The sequence below is a fragment of the Agelaius tricolor genome, unplaced genomic scaffold, assembly GCF_023055355.1.
Source record: "Agelaius tricolor isolate 1412-34295 unplaced genomic scaffold, bAgeTri1.0.p SCAF_8, whole genome shotgun sequence".
In the NCBI taxonomy this organism is placed as follows: domain Eukaryota; kingdom Metazoa; phylum Chordata; class Aves; order Passeriformes; family Icteridae; genus Agelaius; species Agelaius tricolor.
The window spans coordinates 14,452,869-14,468,840 of NW_027269268.1; the positions used below are offsets into that span (position 1 = coordinate 14,452,869).

Sequence of the window (15,972 nt, forward strand, 5' to 3'; positions counted from 1 at the left end):
GGGTAGAAGCTCTTGGTTTTGAGTCCCTTGGATTGCTGAACAACTTCAAAAAAACCCTATTTCAAACATGCTCCATTCAATCAAAAGCTTTGCAGGCTGAAGTAATGGCTGGGACATCAACTCCTCAGGCTGGGAAGAAGCTGGAAGTTTTTGACCCAAGCACTGTGGTATCACTACATTTCTTTGTTGTTGGTATTACAGCCTGACTTCCCACAAACACTCTGAGATGCAGATTCTCTGAAGTAATAATGTAATGCAGACAAGATTGTGTGGTCTTCATCTAGTCTGTGCAGCATAGAGGAACAGCTGCTCCAGTGTAAGTATGTTAAATCTGTTAGATCCAGCTGGGGGGTGGTTTGCCAGGTTAGCTAGTATTGTATTGATATCATCTTCTAATTATGGACTACTCTCACTGCAACAGCTTAACAGCAAATTTTCTACTGGATTTTCTGATGTTCAGCCAGTCTTCCTGGAGCTACAAGGTATTGAGAGTCACCTCATTGCTGGGCTAAAGGGCTCAGTTTTGTGTTACCAATTCAGCCTTTATTTCCTCCTGATGCTCAAAATCAAATTCTTACGACATTCACATTTGTTCTTTACTGTCTAAAATTAAGTAGAAATGCAGTACCTCAACTACTTTCAGAATGCTGTAGGGGATATTTTTTAATGAGAGATGGAAAAGATGTAATTGTCCCAGTTGTATAGCAGTGGCTTGGAGTAATTGTTGGTGGTGAGAGGGAATTTCTTCTAATAAGATTACTGTTTGCATTCTGTGTTCTCTGCTAGAAGTTGTTTTGACCGGGGTTCTTTAAAACATGAAACTTCTCACCTAATCAGTGTCCTTGATTCACTGAGAAACACTGAGTTTCTATGTATCTAACTTTTTTTTTTTTAACTGGCTGGGCTGCCTCCGCTTTGCAGTCTATTTTCTGCTATTTCTCTATGTTTTTCTGGATGTGAGGCACTGATTGCAGGTTTCAATACAAAAAGAACCTTATCCAGTCAGTTCACTCCACCTAGAGTTAAGAAAAACTGCAACTCCAAAACTGAGACTTAACCCCTCCCCATCCAACAAAAAAAAAATCCCAGAAAACCCTGAAGCCATCATCATGCAATGCTCTTTCCTGTTCCCCTGCAGCCCTCAAGAGGAGACTTGCTCTAATAGTAGTAGTTCCTACTTCAATTGCATCATCAGGTTTCTGATTAGAGGTGACAAACCCATGCTGTGTGCTTTTGCAGTGTTGGCTGCAAAGTTTGCTTCGTTTGCCAGTAAGTTAAGGAAATGGGACAACTGTCCTACTGCAGCCTTGGAGAACACCACTAGAGCAAGTGCCCAGAGCAGTTTGTGCCATGATCTTTAAAACAGGCCTGCCAAAGAGACCAGTGAGAAATAAGGCAGAACATGGACCACCCCAGTGAACATGGTACCCGTGGACACCAAAGTCTCTGCTCTGTATTTGCCTTCAAGGTGATCTGGATGCTACAATCCACTGTAGTCCTAGAATAGTCTCAGAAACTTGACAAGTTCTGGCCCCTCTTTCAGCACAGCTGCAGCAAATGCATGCTGCTTCTCACCCCTGTGCTTAGCTGTGCCTTGTGCAGTGAATCCCACATCATTTGCTGTAGACTCTGCAGAACACTCCCTCTGTGTGAAATCACTAAAGGAAAACAAGTCACTCTTAATGCTAAATAATTCCAACACTGCGTTTAGAAATAAGCTTTTATTAAGTAGATTTGAGTTAGCCACTATTGAATTAGAGGAATGAGTATAGAAACAGAAGTTCCATAATCAGGACTAATTCCATAATTCTCTTCAGTGGTTAACAATTTTTTATTATTTAGTACCCAGAACGCTCACCCTAAAATACATGGTCTTCCTAGTCACAGTGAGTTTTCGGTTGCTTGATTCTATCTTCTATCAAAAATTCCATTATAACAAGGCAGTTAGCATGGTGCTGGCCAATTAAAAAGGTCCACACTTGGCTCTAAAACTTCAGGACAGTTCGAATGCTTAAAATAAAAAAGAAACTTAAAGTTACCAAGAAGTCAATTTTCTCCCCATCTCTCCCCTCCCTGTCATTGCTGAGACATATTTTAACGTCTGTCTTTTGTAATGAATGAAGTCATGCATATGCCTATAATATTTATTAAAAATCCAGGATAATGCTTGTTCTTTTCTGTTTTTTTTGTCTCTCCTCCAGTAAAAAAGAACTCCAAACAAACTCTCTTTCATACTAGATGTCAGCTTTCAGTAGTAGCCAAGATTGATCAGGAGCAGTAATATTTACAGGCATTCTCCCTTTTGTCTGTTTGGAAAATGTTAGTAGTTTTCATTACTAGTTTCCTAGGACATGCTTATGTATGAATAAAACACTGAAATGATACTGACATTTATAACTGGGATGGGGATCAACTGCTGGATGAAATTTGCATAAATGCAGTGTTTCCAGTTGTAACAAATACAGTCAACTGATTTATCCAAAATAGAATCCATATGAGCTAAAGCAGATAGACCAGTTCTCCAAAGTTATATACAATAGATAGATACAGATTGAGATCAAATACAAAGACCATGCTGGTTTCTGGACACAGTGGTGAAAACTATTTGTCTATCTGCAGAGGATCCTAAATATTACTGTCTTATTACATCTTCAGTCTCTTTAAATTCCTCATTATGAGGGAGAATGTTTTAGCAGTGGTGAAAGCCTGAGACTGACCTGTCCCCTTTACCAGCTTTATATCTGTATTTCTCTTTTACACTGTTGCTTGCTTTTACTGTGTGCCTATGTTTTGGCACATGCCTGGAAGGTCAGAGAAGTGTGTTTTTATCAGAATTAATGCATGTGGTGTATGTCACCCTTTAGCTTCCCTGTTTAAAACATGATAGTGGGCAGGGAACCTGTACTTTGACAGTATCTGATCAAGAAATCTTGTGTACCTTTCAATATTGTGAACATTACCTTTTTCCTGAATGCATCAGCTCAAAAGCCTCATTGATTTTGTCAAAAGGCAGCGTGTGAGTCACAAATTCATCAACCTTGATCTTTTTGGACATGTATTCAGTCACCAGTTTAGGTACATTGTCTACACTCTTCCAGCCTGAAAGAAGGAAAGCATGCCTTGTTTCTTCCCTTTTCCACCCATCTCAGAAAATTAAAACCACAGCCCTTACACAAAACTTGTATGATCAATATAAAAAGGACAGAGATGAGTGACATGTTTGTCCCTCCCATGGAGGTCTAGCAAAAGCACACATTATCCAAACATACGCAAGTGTTGGTGAAAAATCTTTCACTAGCTGTTCCAGCATTCAAAATAACAGCAGCCCTCACCTAGGAAAGCATACACATGGCTTCTCTGTCAGGCCCCCTACATTCTTTATAACCCAACCCAGTAAGTTGTGTATTGCTTGGACAAAGAGCAGTGTAAAAATTCAAAGTCTGAAACTGAACTTCCATCAACTTCAGCAATTACTGAATTACCAAAAAAAAAAAAAAAAGAACTCAATGTGGTTTTGAGTTGACAGGAGAAAATGTGTATCAAGCACTCGTTCCCTTTTTATTTTAAAGGTCTTTAGAGCACATTGTCATGTTGGTCCCACAATTTACTCAGTGGTTAAGCAACACAAACATACTGATGTGAGTTCCCATCTCCTCAAAGACCAGGTCCTTTCACTGGATGAAACTGAAACAAACCTTCACTTGGTGGTAAAGCAGTTTCCCTATCCCACTCCTTTAGTACTGAGTAGGATATAGATATATTCTCAATGTGTTAATCTGTACCCTGTCTGTAGGAATAACAGATTTTAAGAGTCTTTATCTTAAAAACCAATGTAGCATTTATGAATAGCCTGCCAATAGTACATATCTTGCACAAGCAAAGCCAAGGGGGTGTGTGATCCTCCCAGCTTTAGGCCAGAGTAAATTATTTTTATCCCCACAGCAAGAGAAAGTTACCTCCAAATGCAGTCCCTTTCCACGTCCGCCCAGTTACGAGCTGGAATGGCCGTGTGGAGATCTCCTGGCCAGCAGCAGCCACTCCGACTATCACACTGAGTCCCCAGCCTTTGTGGCAGGCTTCCAAGGCAGCCCTCTTCATGGACAGACAGGACAAAGCAGGGTATTTATTGCTAAGGTTTACACTGCCTGGACTTCCCCCATTAATGAATCACTGCATCAGCATTTAAGGAACAGTAAATAACACTGAAAATTACATTATATTTTCCATTCAGGGTTCAGATTCCCTTACACTTTTAAAGGTTAACTTTACACTTTTTATAGCCTATCTAGCTTTTTCTCTAAGCTCCCACTGAGAGTTGGGATAAACTGTAATCACAGACCATATTACCAACAGTAAGGAATGCTCTTGTAATTCCTGAAAATCTAACCCTATTCCTGAAAATCTGCATTTCCAAAGGTGAAATTAATTACTTGAGAAATTAGGGAAATGCTGAGTGATCCCTGAGATTTTACTGTTCATTGCACAGTATATTTTATAAGAGTTTTGTTAATTTCAACTGTCAGCACAGAGAAACTCAGGATCTAAAAAAATTCTGATTAAGGAAAAAACATTTGTAAGGGCCATTTTCAACCCAAGAAGTAGCAGCTGCTTTCATTACATAATTACGATTGAGTGTAAGTTGTCCTTATGAGTCATAGCAGGTATTATTATTAAGAAAAAAAAAAAAAAAATTAGTGAATCTGGCATGTTTTGTGTTAAGAAAGCAGCTGATCTTGCTGTTCAGCTGAACTGGTCCCTCCCTGCACATGGTCCTGCTGGCCAAGCACTCACCATGACTCCGACATTTCCGATGCACTCAAATGAGTAATCCACACCACCATCGGTCATCTCAACCAGAACCTCCTGGATGGGCTTCTTGGAGTCTTGGGGGCTGATGCACTCAGTAGCTCCAAACTCTTTGGCTTTGGCATACTTATCCTTGTTAATGTCAATGCCAATGATCCGGGATGCTCCTGCTATTTTGCAGCCCATAATAACTGCCAGCCCAACTCCTCCCAAACCAAACACGGCACACGTAGAGCCAGGCTCCACCTAGGAGTAAGAAAGGAATCATGAGCAACAGATAAAAATTCATCCTTCCAGGGGAAGAGGAAATGCAGGTTAAGGAGACTGTAAAAAAGGAAAAAATGGAAGCAAATATACACGGCTATGAGATTTTATAGACAAGGGAAACTATACAGAAATTTAATCCTAAAAGCTCTTTAGGCACTAAGCCCTTTCTTTTACCTGGAGACTCATGCCCACACACCTACCACCTCCGTCTCACCCTGAGCTTCAGGCTATCAGAATGACTTGCAGCAAGATGAACATAACCCAGAAAAGTAATTCATATATAGCTGCTGTCAAAAGGGGTGCAGAATACTCCACCTGAATTTCCTCCAAAGGGCAAAGGATTCTTCTAACCTGATCTGGCCTCTTATGGGGAAGTTAGAAATTCTTAGCTAAACTTCATCAGTTGAAGAGGAAAAAGGAACACAGATTTGGTACATGCCCTTTTCAGTCTTTGTGTAGTTGCTAAGCTGCGTGTGCCACAAGGCCAGCCTTTACCTTAGCAGTGTTGACAGCAGCCCCATAGCCCGTGGAGATGCCACAGCCCAGCAGGCACACTTTATCCAGAGGTGCTGCAGCATCTATCTTGGCTACGGAGATATCAGCCACCACAGTGTACTCAGAGAAGGTGCTGGTCCCCATGAAGTGGAAAATCTGCTTTCCCTTGCAGGTGAATCTGCTGGTACCATCAGGCATGACTCCTTTCCCTTGAGTAATTCTTGAGGCAGAGACAGGAAAGTGCAGAGATTTAAGCAGCAAGTACTTTCACCAGATGGAATCCACCAAGCAGCACAGAGAGGCAGCTGCATACTTGCACCTTTATATTCTGACCCCTTTAGTAAACCTAGAAGTTCACAGAAGTGAGATGCTAAACTTTATGCAGATAATTCCTCCAGGGAAAACCTGAAAGAAATGGAGTTTACTCATATGTTGACCTCATTAGTTACCAATGCTAACTGCTTGTGCCACAGCACCACACCACTGTCTTGGCCTCCTTCAGTATCCTCCCCTGAATAGCACCTGTCAGTTATGTTACTGGGGCTTTTTTTTGAGTTGGGAGATTTTATTCAGAACGGGAGCTGCAAATTTATGTGGGAAGCACGTGTAAAGGGAAAAAGAGCTGTCCATATGATTTTGTACCACTTGAAAGCGTTGGTGTTCACTCCCAAGAGCTACATTGCCTGAAGTGGTTCCCTTAAGTATGGATTAAATATAGAGTCAGAGCCTTTATGTTTTGCAACCTGTGGACACAAGGTAGTAGTTTGCACCTTCACATACTTGAAATGAGAGAAACAGTTTTATTTAAGGGAAGAATAGAAATTTTAAGGAAGACTGGAAAAAAATTGCCTAAGTGGCTCCTGAAACACCTACTTTCCAAGTCATTAAATGATGCATCAACAGATTTATTCTTCAAGGAAAACTGTCAATTGCTTTTGCTAACTACAGCAGGTATACATTGAGCAAATGTGTCAAAGTCATACACACCTTATCTTCTGGCACAGGTTTGTTTTAGGATTCTTACAGAACTTGCACTCTCCACACTGAGGGATGTATAGAGGGATAACAGTGTCCCCTAAGGAAAAAAATATTCTGTGTCTAGTTATTGAGTCAAGTAAGGCATTGTGAAAAAAAAAAAATTGAAGTTACTTGATTCTGTTTTTCTGTGTTTTTGATGTTTTTTTGATGTTTTTCTGTGAGCTTGAGTTCACTTAAATCCTTTGTGTACTAAAAGCTGTTTATGGTATACAGAGGTATTACAGAGTGCTAGATAAACAACTTTAATCCTGGCTGAGCAGACAACCCATCTGAAATTCATCATTCCAGAACAAGTAGCAACATTACTGTGAAACAAAACAACCCCAAATCAACAGTGAACAACAAGACTAAACACTTTAAGCCTTTTAATTAAACCAACAGATAACAACTACAATTTGAAAAAATAATAAACCCCCAACTCTCTTGTTCGATCTCTTGTAATTATACATTGATCTGATTTCAAGTAAAAAGATGCTATTCTGGGCTCTTTCAAGCTTTAAATCAACAGCTCATTGAATAGATTAGTGTTTTGTCTCAGACCACAGAAATCTACACAGGCATACACCCCAGAATAAAATATTGTATTAACTCCTGCAAGATGGCATTTCAGTGGCCCAATTTGACAGTGAGTCTTCAAATAAAGTAACACTTTCAAGGAAAGGCAGAAAACTTGTAAGGTATTTCCTTACCCTTCTTTACTTTTGTTACTCCTTCCCCAACACTCTCTACAATTCCTGCTCCTTCATGTCCCAGGATCACAGGGAAACATCCTTCAGGATCAGCACCACTCAGAGTATAGGCATCAGTGTGACAGACAGCAGTGGCAACTATCTGTGAAGAAATAAATAATCTGAGACACCCTGAAGAGCAGAATAGTAGCACAGATCTAAACAATTCCCTTTAGTCAGAAATTAAGAACAAATGCCAGGTCAAAGTTCTGGTAGCATTTAGGATATGGGCTAATATTTTCAATTCCTGGCAAGGCAGTTTTTCTTATTTCAGAAAAGCAAAGTCACAACAGTACATTTTTATCATTTCCATCAACCAAAATGTGACACTGAATGGGGTAAAAGCTGACCTGCCTTTTCCTATAGCTAGAAATCAGTGCTCCAAGTCATCTCAAAGTAGTTTAACACCTCAGATTTGAAAGAAGTTAAGACTCAAAGGTAAAATTTACAGAGAGACCATGCAGAACTCTCAGTACTGCATAAATCCTGCTTAAGTCTTCAGCACCATGCAGAAATCCTTTCCACAGGAATAAATTTCACATTAATGTATACTTTTTGGCAGATACAGGCTCCTGTAAAGCCCTGATGAAATCAGAAACTTGGGCATAGGGAATCCAAGAGACCAATCCCAGCTCAGCAGCCAGTAACTTATGGCCTGAAGTAAAAATCCAGCATGTTACACAGCTGCCACAAATGACAAATTGCTGTCCTTGAAATAAGATAAAGGTGTTCCCAGCTCAGACATTTTGAGAGAACTTGGTCTGTAACAACTGGAATGGATCCTCAAGATTAGCCATTATCCCCAGACCAGACTGTGAAGTGACACTAGTAGAAATTAAAAAAAAAAAAATCTGTTCATGAAAAATCTGTTTGTCATAACCAGAAGATCTAAATACTGTCATTTTCTTCTCTGTAAACCAGCTGAGAACTAATGAACTAATGATATCTATTTCAACATTTCTTCTGTTGGCAAACTATTCATCTTTAATACTCAGTCTCCTAAAATAGGAAACATATAGATAAGAACTGATGTAATTACCTTGATACGAACTTCATGAGCTTTTGGTGGAGCAACCTCCACCTCCTCAATAGAGAGAGGTTTACCTGCCTCCCAGGCAACAGCAGCTTTGCATTTAATAACCTAAAAGACAAGAACAAGAAAAAAAAAAAAAGAGGACATCTGTTGTATGGTTCATTTAAAATAATTCTTGTTCAGCCAAGTGAGAAAATAAAAGCAGCACTACTGGCTTTTGGAAAGAATCCCAGATCTGCAATTCATAATTTCAACACAAAGGTTTAATTGCCCCACATTTGCTTTCAGGAAGCTAAACAATAATGAGTAAGCAAAGATCTGAAATTTGGATGCCATTCTCTTACTGTGTAAAAAATATAATAAGCCTGGGAGTGCTTGGGAGACACGCTGCAGTGAAGGGAGCAACATGAACGGAAAGGTTGCATAAAAGAAATGGTGGTTTAAAATCCAAGACTGCCATTCATTTCAGGTATATTCATTAAACACAGTGTTTGAAGTTGGAAAGTTCAGAAAGGGAACTGTGGAGACCCACATCAAGATTGAATTTCCTGTTCCTGATCAGGATGGTTTCCAAGTAGGATTCCAGCAAGGAGATGCAGCTGACATGCAGAGCCCTCAGCAATGCAGAGGAACTTTGCTATAAGGCTCTAACACCTCTGCTGTGGCCACAGGGATCACTGTTAGCAAGTCTTCCCTCACTGCTCTCAGTGCCACAACAAATCCTGCTCTGCAAGCACACCTAAACATCCCAGGAAGCTTTTCAATCCTAATGGTGAGAGCCTGGATAAAAGAGCAGGATTTCTGGATCTGTAAACCCTATTGACAGGTACATACACACCAGTGACTGAGAAAATCAGCAGGCATTACAGCCATACACTCTAGAGCAGCTTCAGGAGAAGCATCTGGATTACCCTTAGAGGTTGGTTTCATGAAGATGACAAGGTCTAAGACATTGCTATTAGAAATATAAACCAAGAGAAGAACATGACATTTTGGGTGTTCAAAATAGCTGTGGCGTTCCCATGGAATGCTTGAGAGAAAGAGGATTAAATGTAAATTCCCAAGATCAGCAATACAGTCACTCAGCCTTTTTGAAATTTCACCTGCTGGAAGAAATAACAGTGCCAAGAGCACCTTTTGAGCTTGCCAGCTCTCATTCATCACCTGTGATCAGGAGAAAATAATGGCTAGTCTATGCCATTCTTACAACAGTATTTCTGTTGTACAATAAACAGTACTAGGCTTTGCCAGAGCCAGTTAAAATCCTCACTGTACCTGTGACAGTAGAACTTAGATACTTACCTTAGCTTAAATTTGGTAAAATAAATACTACAGACCCAAAAAGCTTTGTAACAGAAAACACATGCCTATTCCAACAGCCAGTGGGGGTCTAAATTAGACAGAAACACCCCTAACTACATAGAACCACGAAATCTTCTTGTCCTGCTTTTTAATACCAGGGTAAATATTACAAAAATGCATGGAATGTGCCATAGTAACTAACTGTGGAATCACAGTGTGAGCTATCAGTCATAATCTCTAAATCTACCAAAGATTTTGCCAGAAAATCTAAATTCAAAGCACAAAGTGCAAGGGGAGCCATCATTCAGTAAATCATTTACTGGTTTTCAATCCATCCCCTCATCCTCCCCTCATTAAGTCATCACTTTTTCTTGCACGGGAGACTGCGCATTCCTAAAATTTGATTTCCACAAGCTTAAACACAAAATTAAAGACAGAGAGGAGAAAAAAAGTCTCCTTACAGGTTAAATTCTGATCATCTAAAACTAACAGTATGCATCTGGAAGCAAATTTTGAAATAGTAATTTCTGATTCAGTTCATACAGCCACAAAGGCCCCTAGACTATTCAGAGTGGGTATCAGGAAAGCCCCATCTTTTTCTGCTCTCTTATTATTCGTAGCTTTCCACTGTTGCTTTGCTGAAAATCTTGAAGCCAACAACTGGAAATAAAAAACTGGAAACAAAAACCAAAACACCAACTTCTAGCAGTTCTTCATTTCCTCTATTACCATGCTAGCACTGGAGCACAGCTGTTGGGTTGCTTGTGGCCGTGCACACCATCAGCTATCTCAGTCGGGATGAAACCGAGCTCTGGCAGGGACAGAAGCTCCTCCAACCCAGTGCCCGCCTGAAGCAGCTTCAGCCTCCGGCCAGGCACGGCCGCCGACCCGGCTCGGGCCCAGGGCGCTGACCGCCCGCACAGAGTTCGGAAAATACTGGCACAAGGTCTGGGCTATCGCGCTGCTCCTACAGCCATGCAGCAAACGTGCCAGCAATGGCTTTGTGAGCAGGCAGGTCTTGTTTTACCCCTTCTTTACAGCCGATTCGTTCGCACCTGCCTGAAACCCACATGAAACACGCAAAGTTCAAGGTCTTCTGCTCGTTCCTCCACCGCCGCGACCCAGGAGCGGCCGGAGCGCAGCCCTCAGACCCCCAGGACGTGCACGGGGGGGTGGAGTACAACACACGGCGGGGAGCAAACGCGTGTTTTCCTTCCTATCCTGCAAACACTCACAGCGGGAGCCTCCCACACCAGAGCAGCGGCACCGACTCCGCCGCACGCGTCACACGCGTGGGGCAGGAGCGCGGAGGCGCCCGGACACCCCCCGCGCCCCGGCTCTCGCCAGCGCTGGGGCCAGAGCGGCCACGGCGAGCCCGGCCCACGGCCCCGGCAGCGACGGCAGGGTAGGGAGGGCTCGCCCGCCTCGTCCTGCCTGGTGCAGAACCCTCCGCCCGTCCCCGGGCGACCTTCCCGCCGCGGAACGCAGACGCTCACCCCGCTCGCCATCGCGCACGGCTACGGCTGCCAGCGGAAGGGGAAGGGGAGCCCGCCTCCTTCTCCGCTGCGTCTCTCCCCGCCTCCCTCTCAGGGGCGGGCGAAGGAAGTGGCTCCTTCCTCCCTTTTTCGCCTCCCACCTTTGCAGGGTGGGAGGGGCAGGGGCGCGCTGGATAAGTCACCAGCCCCCTGTGGGCTTTTCTTCCCGCAGACCGCGGTGCGGGCCAAGGTCTCTGTGTTTCCTGAGGGTGCCCGCAGTGTTGCCTTGCCGTGTGGCCGGGTTTGTGGCTGCCGGCGGCTGCACCAGTGTCTTCCATCGCGGCTCCTTTAGTCCGGCCGGCAGAAGGACATTACTGTGCCCGTGAGGGAGCAGCCTACTATCCCTGCCCATGGGCCTGTTCCACTAGGTTGCCCAGATTCCTTCCCAGCTAACGGGACGCCACGGCCGCCTCTGCGCCGCTCCCTGAGGGCCGCAGCAGTGCCTGGGTGTGCCTGCCTTTCCCGGGCGGGGGAATGCCGCTCTGGCTCCCTTTCTGGGGGTGCTTGGTACCACCTGGGCACAGGGGGAAGCTGACCATATCTGCAGAGCATTGTCCTTTGTGCCTGAATCTGTTCTCGGCTGGATAAACTGCAGTTTTTTGGACCCAGGTGCGGGCTTTCCTAGGTGGCAATGTGAAGACATTACTTCAGACTGGGTGAAGGCAGCGCCCTGCCAGGGTAGGTGAAGGGATCTGCAATGGGATGGAAATTTTGACTGGGCTTCTTGATGTTCCATCCAGCAGCCTTTGAAGCAAAGGAGATATTGCTGCAAGTTGGGATCATTCACTGGTTCGTGCTGTTGTTTCATTTTCCAAAAAACAGTTTTTCTCCAGGCAGGGTAGGAAGGGCTTCTTGTGAGGTCTGCAGACGTGATTGTGTAAGATGAAGGGAACAGTTTTGCCGTGAGCTGTTGGGATTTTCCACAAGAGGTGATGGTGCTTGAGGAATGGCAGGGTGTAACTAAGTCCCCCTCAGTAGGAAAGGGAATTTTTAATTTCCAGTGACATGCTAACAAAAGCTTAGCAAATATCATAGATAGACAACAGCACTAGCATTTGGAAAATTAGTAACAGGACATAAGCAGCTATGGCATTTAGTAAATAACATGAAAGTAACATTTAATAACAAAACTAAAATGAGAAACTAAATCTGTAGGCTCATGAAAGCTGACATGGAATTGGAGAGTAATATGGCCATATGAAGGTAATATACAGGTTACACACCTTGTTGAAATCAACGCAGGCATTTCCTTGGCTAAATTAAGCTCTGCCAACCTCTCCTGCTAATTTCATGCTCTTGGCCACCCCTGGTTTGTCAGTACTTCCAAAAAGCCTCCAAGCATTTTATGTTTAGCTAAACTCCACAGATGCTCTGCTTTTTTTAGTATCTGAAAATTGTAGGCACTGATTTTGGTGGACAAAGGGACAGATACATAAGTCAGACCTCTTTAGCACTCACTGTCCAGTTTCAGAGATGAAAGAGGTTGTTTATTTTTTCATCTTTTCTTCCCTTGCAGTTTTGTGATGCTGCCCCCAGTGTTGCTGTGTGCTTTTGGAAGCCCCTGGATGCCATAAGTGGTTTTGCAACTTTCTTTCTGTTCTCAGCACCACGTAAGCAAATCAAGTTACCACTCCATGATCTTGACTAAACTATCCATGCTTTGTCACATGTTTCAGGTTTATGTAGGTAAGTTCTGTAGGAGAGGATTTCCACTGCTGCTCTGGATTTTACATTTATTTGGTTTTGGTGTTTTTCTATCAGGTGTTACATGTTAATCAGGAGCATCAGCTTGGATGTGGAAAAGAGGAGGTCTTGGAAGCACTCTGAACCTGTGGGAGGGAGACCTGGCAATCATGTTCTTGTTTGGTGGATGTGGTCTGTCACGTGGGAAGAAAAGTCCAAAACAACTAGGGATCGATATTACATTTTCTCCTACCCTGGAGGCATTCGTTTTTCTGTACCTTAGTTTAAGTTTGAAGCACAAGAAGATGTGGGGGAAGCAATCACTTGCAAGCTTGGGAGGCAGCGTATGGCTGAAGGAAGATGCAAGTGATCTGCCAGGGTGCCCATCCTGGGCCAGTGTGAGTGCCAGTGGCAGAAGCTGGCTGTGTGCCTCCCTCAGAAGGAGGAGCTGCTGCTTTGGCACTGGAACTGCTGGTGAACAGATTGGCAAGGCACAGGGAGGCTGGAGCAGACTGACAAGTCTACCCAGAAGCAAAACTAAAATGCATTAATACAAACATTGCCTGATTTGTTTCTCCCAAGCAGATATGGTCCTAGATTGACCTACAGGTAATTTCCCTTCTATTAATACTGTTGATTTTCCAAATCAAACCAGTAGTTTTGATGGAAATATTTCATTAGAGCAACCCTCTTGGAGCTGGGATAACCTGTGTGCTAGTTCCAGCAGTGGATGCTTGAGTGTAACTCTATTTTTGTGGGCCATTACTCTCAAAACCATCCTTTTGAATTCTGATTTAAGTTTCCTACGTTTTCCTGTGAAGTACTGGAGGATAATACTTGTGCTCAAAAATGCTCAAAGCTGGTTGGTATTTCTTTGGGTTATTCTTAGGTAATTGCAATATTTTGTAAACATAAATATAAATCTAAATATTATCTGGTAATTCAAGAAATGGTTGGTTCCAAAGGAAAAACTTAAGGAATGATTTCACTAATTGATCCTAGTATAATTCTAAAGTATACTAGAGTAAAATAACTTTACAAAACAAATCTGATGTACTCAAAATAAGTGTGAAAGTGACCATGACAGTTTTGCAGTTGAGAAACATGAAGTTGGGATGCTGAAAGATGTTTAATATTTTAGATATGGAAATAAGTAATTTGGGGAGTTTGTGATTAAATACTCTCAGGTATCTGCATTCACTGAAAACCAAATAAAGCACAAAAAGCTGGTTTAGATCGAATAAGTGCTGATTTTAATATGTTAATATTAAAATAACTATGCAAGGGAAATTTGAAAGTTGAAAGTGTGAAAGTGTTGTGCTGTCACCTCCTTCTTTGCACTTGGCAGCATTTTCTTCTGGTTTGTATAAATGTCTTTGCTTTCAAATGTAATTATTTGGCCAGCTGTGAAACAAGTGATGTTTTAGGAATCAAGCAGAATTTGAGGAGCTCTCTAATGATCTGCTAAAATTTGAAGTCCCGCCCAGTTAGTGATTGTTGCCGAAGGGGCGGGAGGATCTCCCAGATCCAAGGCAGCATGCCCGGAGAGCAGGGACAGGTGACCACCAGGTGGCCCTGCTGTAGCGGAGAGCTCCTCAGTACTCAGAAGGGCTTACACAATTTGTCATGTAACAGCAGTTCAAAAGAAGAATTGCTAAAGTGCAAGTTACAATTTGCTTTAGGCAGAATTTTTTATAGTGATCGAATTTTTTTTTTCATCCAGGTCTATTTCTTCCAAAAAGGAAAAATTATTATCTTTTGTCTCAGTCCTGCACAGATTTATGTGTTTATATTTGTTAGACAGATACTTGGCAAACTGATTACATTTTTGAGACTTTCCACCTGTATAAAATTAATATGCAGATTCATGTGCAGTATAAGGGAAACATTGTTTATTGGAAGTTCTTGGAGTTTTCTCTGTAGGGAAGTGCTGGAACTCAGTTAATTAACATTTATTGAATTATATTGATGTTGACTCATTACTGCTACTCTTATTGTCTTATGTTTAAAAAGTAGTTAGGAGAATTATAGCTAACTTTAGGTCATGGAAGAGTAATATGTGCAGAAGGTACTAAAAATCAGTGGACAGGATGGGATTTGTTTACCTTTGATAACTCATTTGTGTGTTCATCATATTCTGTGTGATTGTTGATTGTGCTAAGGGGTTTCCAGAAGTTCAAAGGGCTGTGGGATGTGATAAATGTTGCACAAAAGAGGTCAAAAGGCATGGTAGTGTTATAGGTCCAATGTTCAGCACTGAAAGAAGGATCTGTTTAGCAGAATGACCATTTGGATTGACAAACCTGTTCTTTGGGGAAGATTTTTCAGAGTTGTACTGTAATATACCATGGGACTTGGTGTGGAAAATATAATAAAAGTACAGTAACATTTGCCAAAAATGAAACAGCATCCATGGATGCTCTATGAGTGTTAGATCATTATAAGAAAGTTATCTACTGCTTTATGTAATATGCTTCAGAGCAGCAGTGGCAGGGGTGGTTTCCCTGCTGGGCTTTGCTGGAAGCTGCAGCATTCACCCAGCTGGGACAGGGGCAGAGAGGAGAGGGCCAAGTTCACTGAGGGAGATGAAGGTGGGAGGCAGCAGCAAAGGAGGGGCAAAGGCTGTTGCTCACTGCTGACAACAAGGCTGTGGTGGAATGGATGTGATGTGAGGGGGAGTCTCAGAAGGTTGCAGTTTATTGCAGCCCCTAGACACATGAAAAGTCTCTGTTTCGGCCCACACGTTCAAAGAATGAGTCAGAGTTCTTCAGTTCTCGGTCTCAGAGTTATTTATTGTATCTTATCTATAAAAATTTTTCTCCTGCCCTGCTGAGGTCCGTCCAGCAGGACAATTCCAGGCACACTGACTTCCCTCGGGGCAGTGTTATCTCTTTATACTACAAACTACGTATAACATATTTACAATTACTTTCCAATACCCATCACCTGTCTTAAACAGTGAGTGTCTACTCTAAACCAATCCAAAAGTGCCAACATCATAGCAGAAGATGTAGGTAGAGAAGAAAAAGAAAGGCTGGACACGCCCAAGTCCCTCCATCTTGTCCCCAAAACCTTTATTCTAAAA

At 42.4% G+C, this 15,972-nt stretch overlaps 1 protein-coding gene and 1 long non-coding RNA gene across 2 annotated transcripts; one reads left to right on the forward strand and one right to left on the reverse strand.

The window, feature by feature from the left end:
* Positions 1-1,702: 1,702 nt before the first annotated feature.
* Positions 1,703-11,305, reverse strand: ADH5 (alcohol dehydrogenase 5 (class III), chi polypeptide). The gene is made up of 9 exons (XM_071431674.1): positions 11,166-11,305; positions 8,374-8,475; positions 7,296-7,437; positions 6,556-6,643; positions 5,569-5,788; positions 4,792-5,052; positions 3,957-4,092; positions 2,961-3,099; positions 1,703-2,010 (listed from the first exon to the last, which is right to left on the reverse strand). The coding sequence occupies exons 1-9, from the start codon at positions 11,175-11,177 to the stop codon at positions 1,986-1,988; spliced, it is 1,125 nt and encodes a 374-aa protein (XP_071287775.1). The 5' UTR covers positions 11,178-11,305; the 3' UTR covers positions 1,703-1,985.
* A 381-nt stretch (positions 11,306-11,686) lies between these two features.
* LOC139592163 (uncharacterized) lies at positions 11,687-14,812 on the forward strand. Its single transcript, XR_011679931.1, has 3 exons — positions 11,687-11,882; positions 12,721-12,814; positions 12,966-14,812. It is a non-coding gene; the product is annotated as an uncharacterized lncRNA (long non-coding RNA).
* Positions 14,813-15,972: the final 1,160 nt, after the last annotated feature.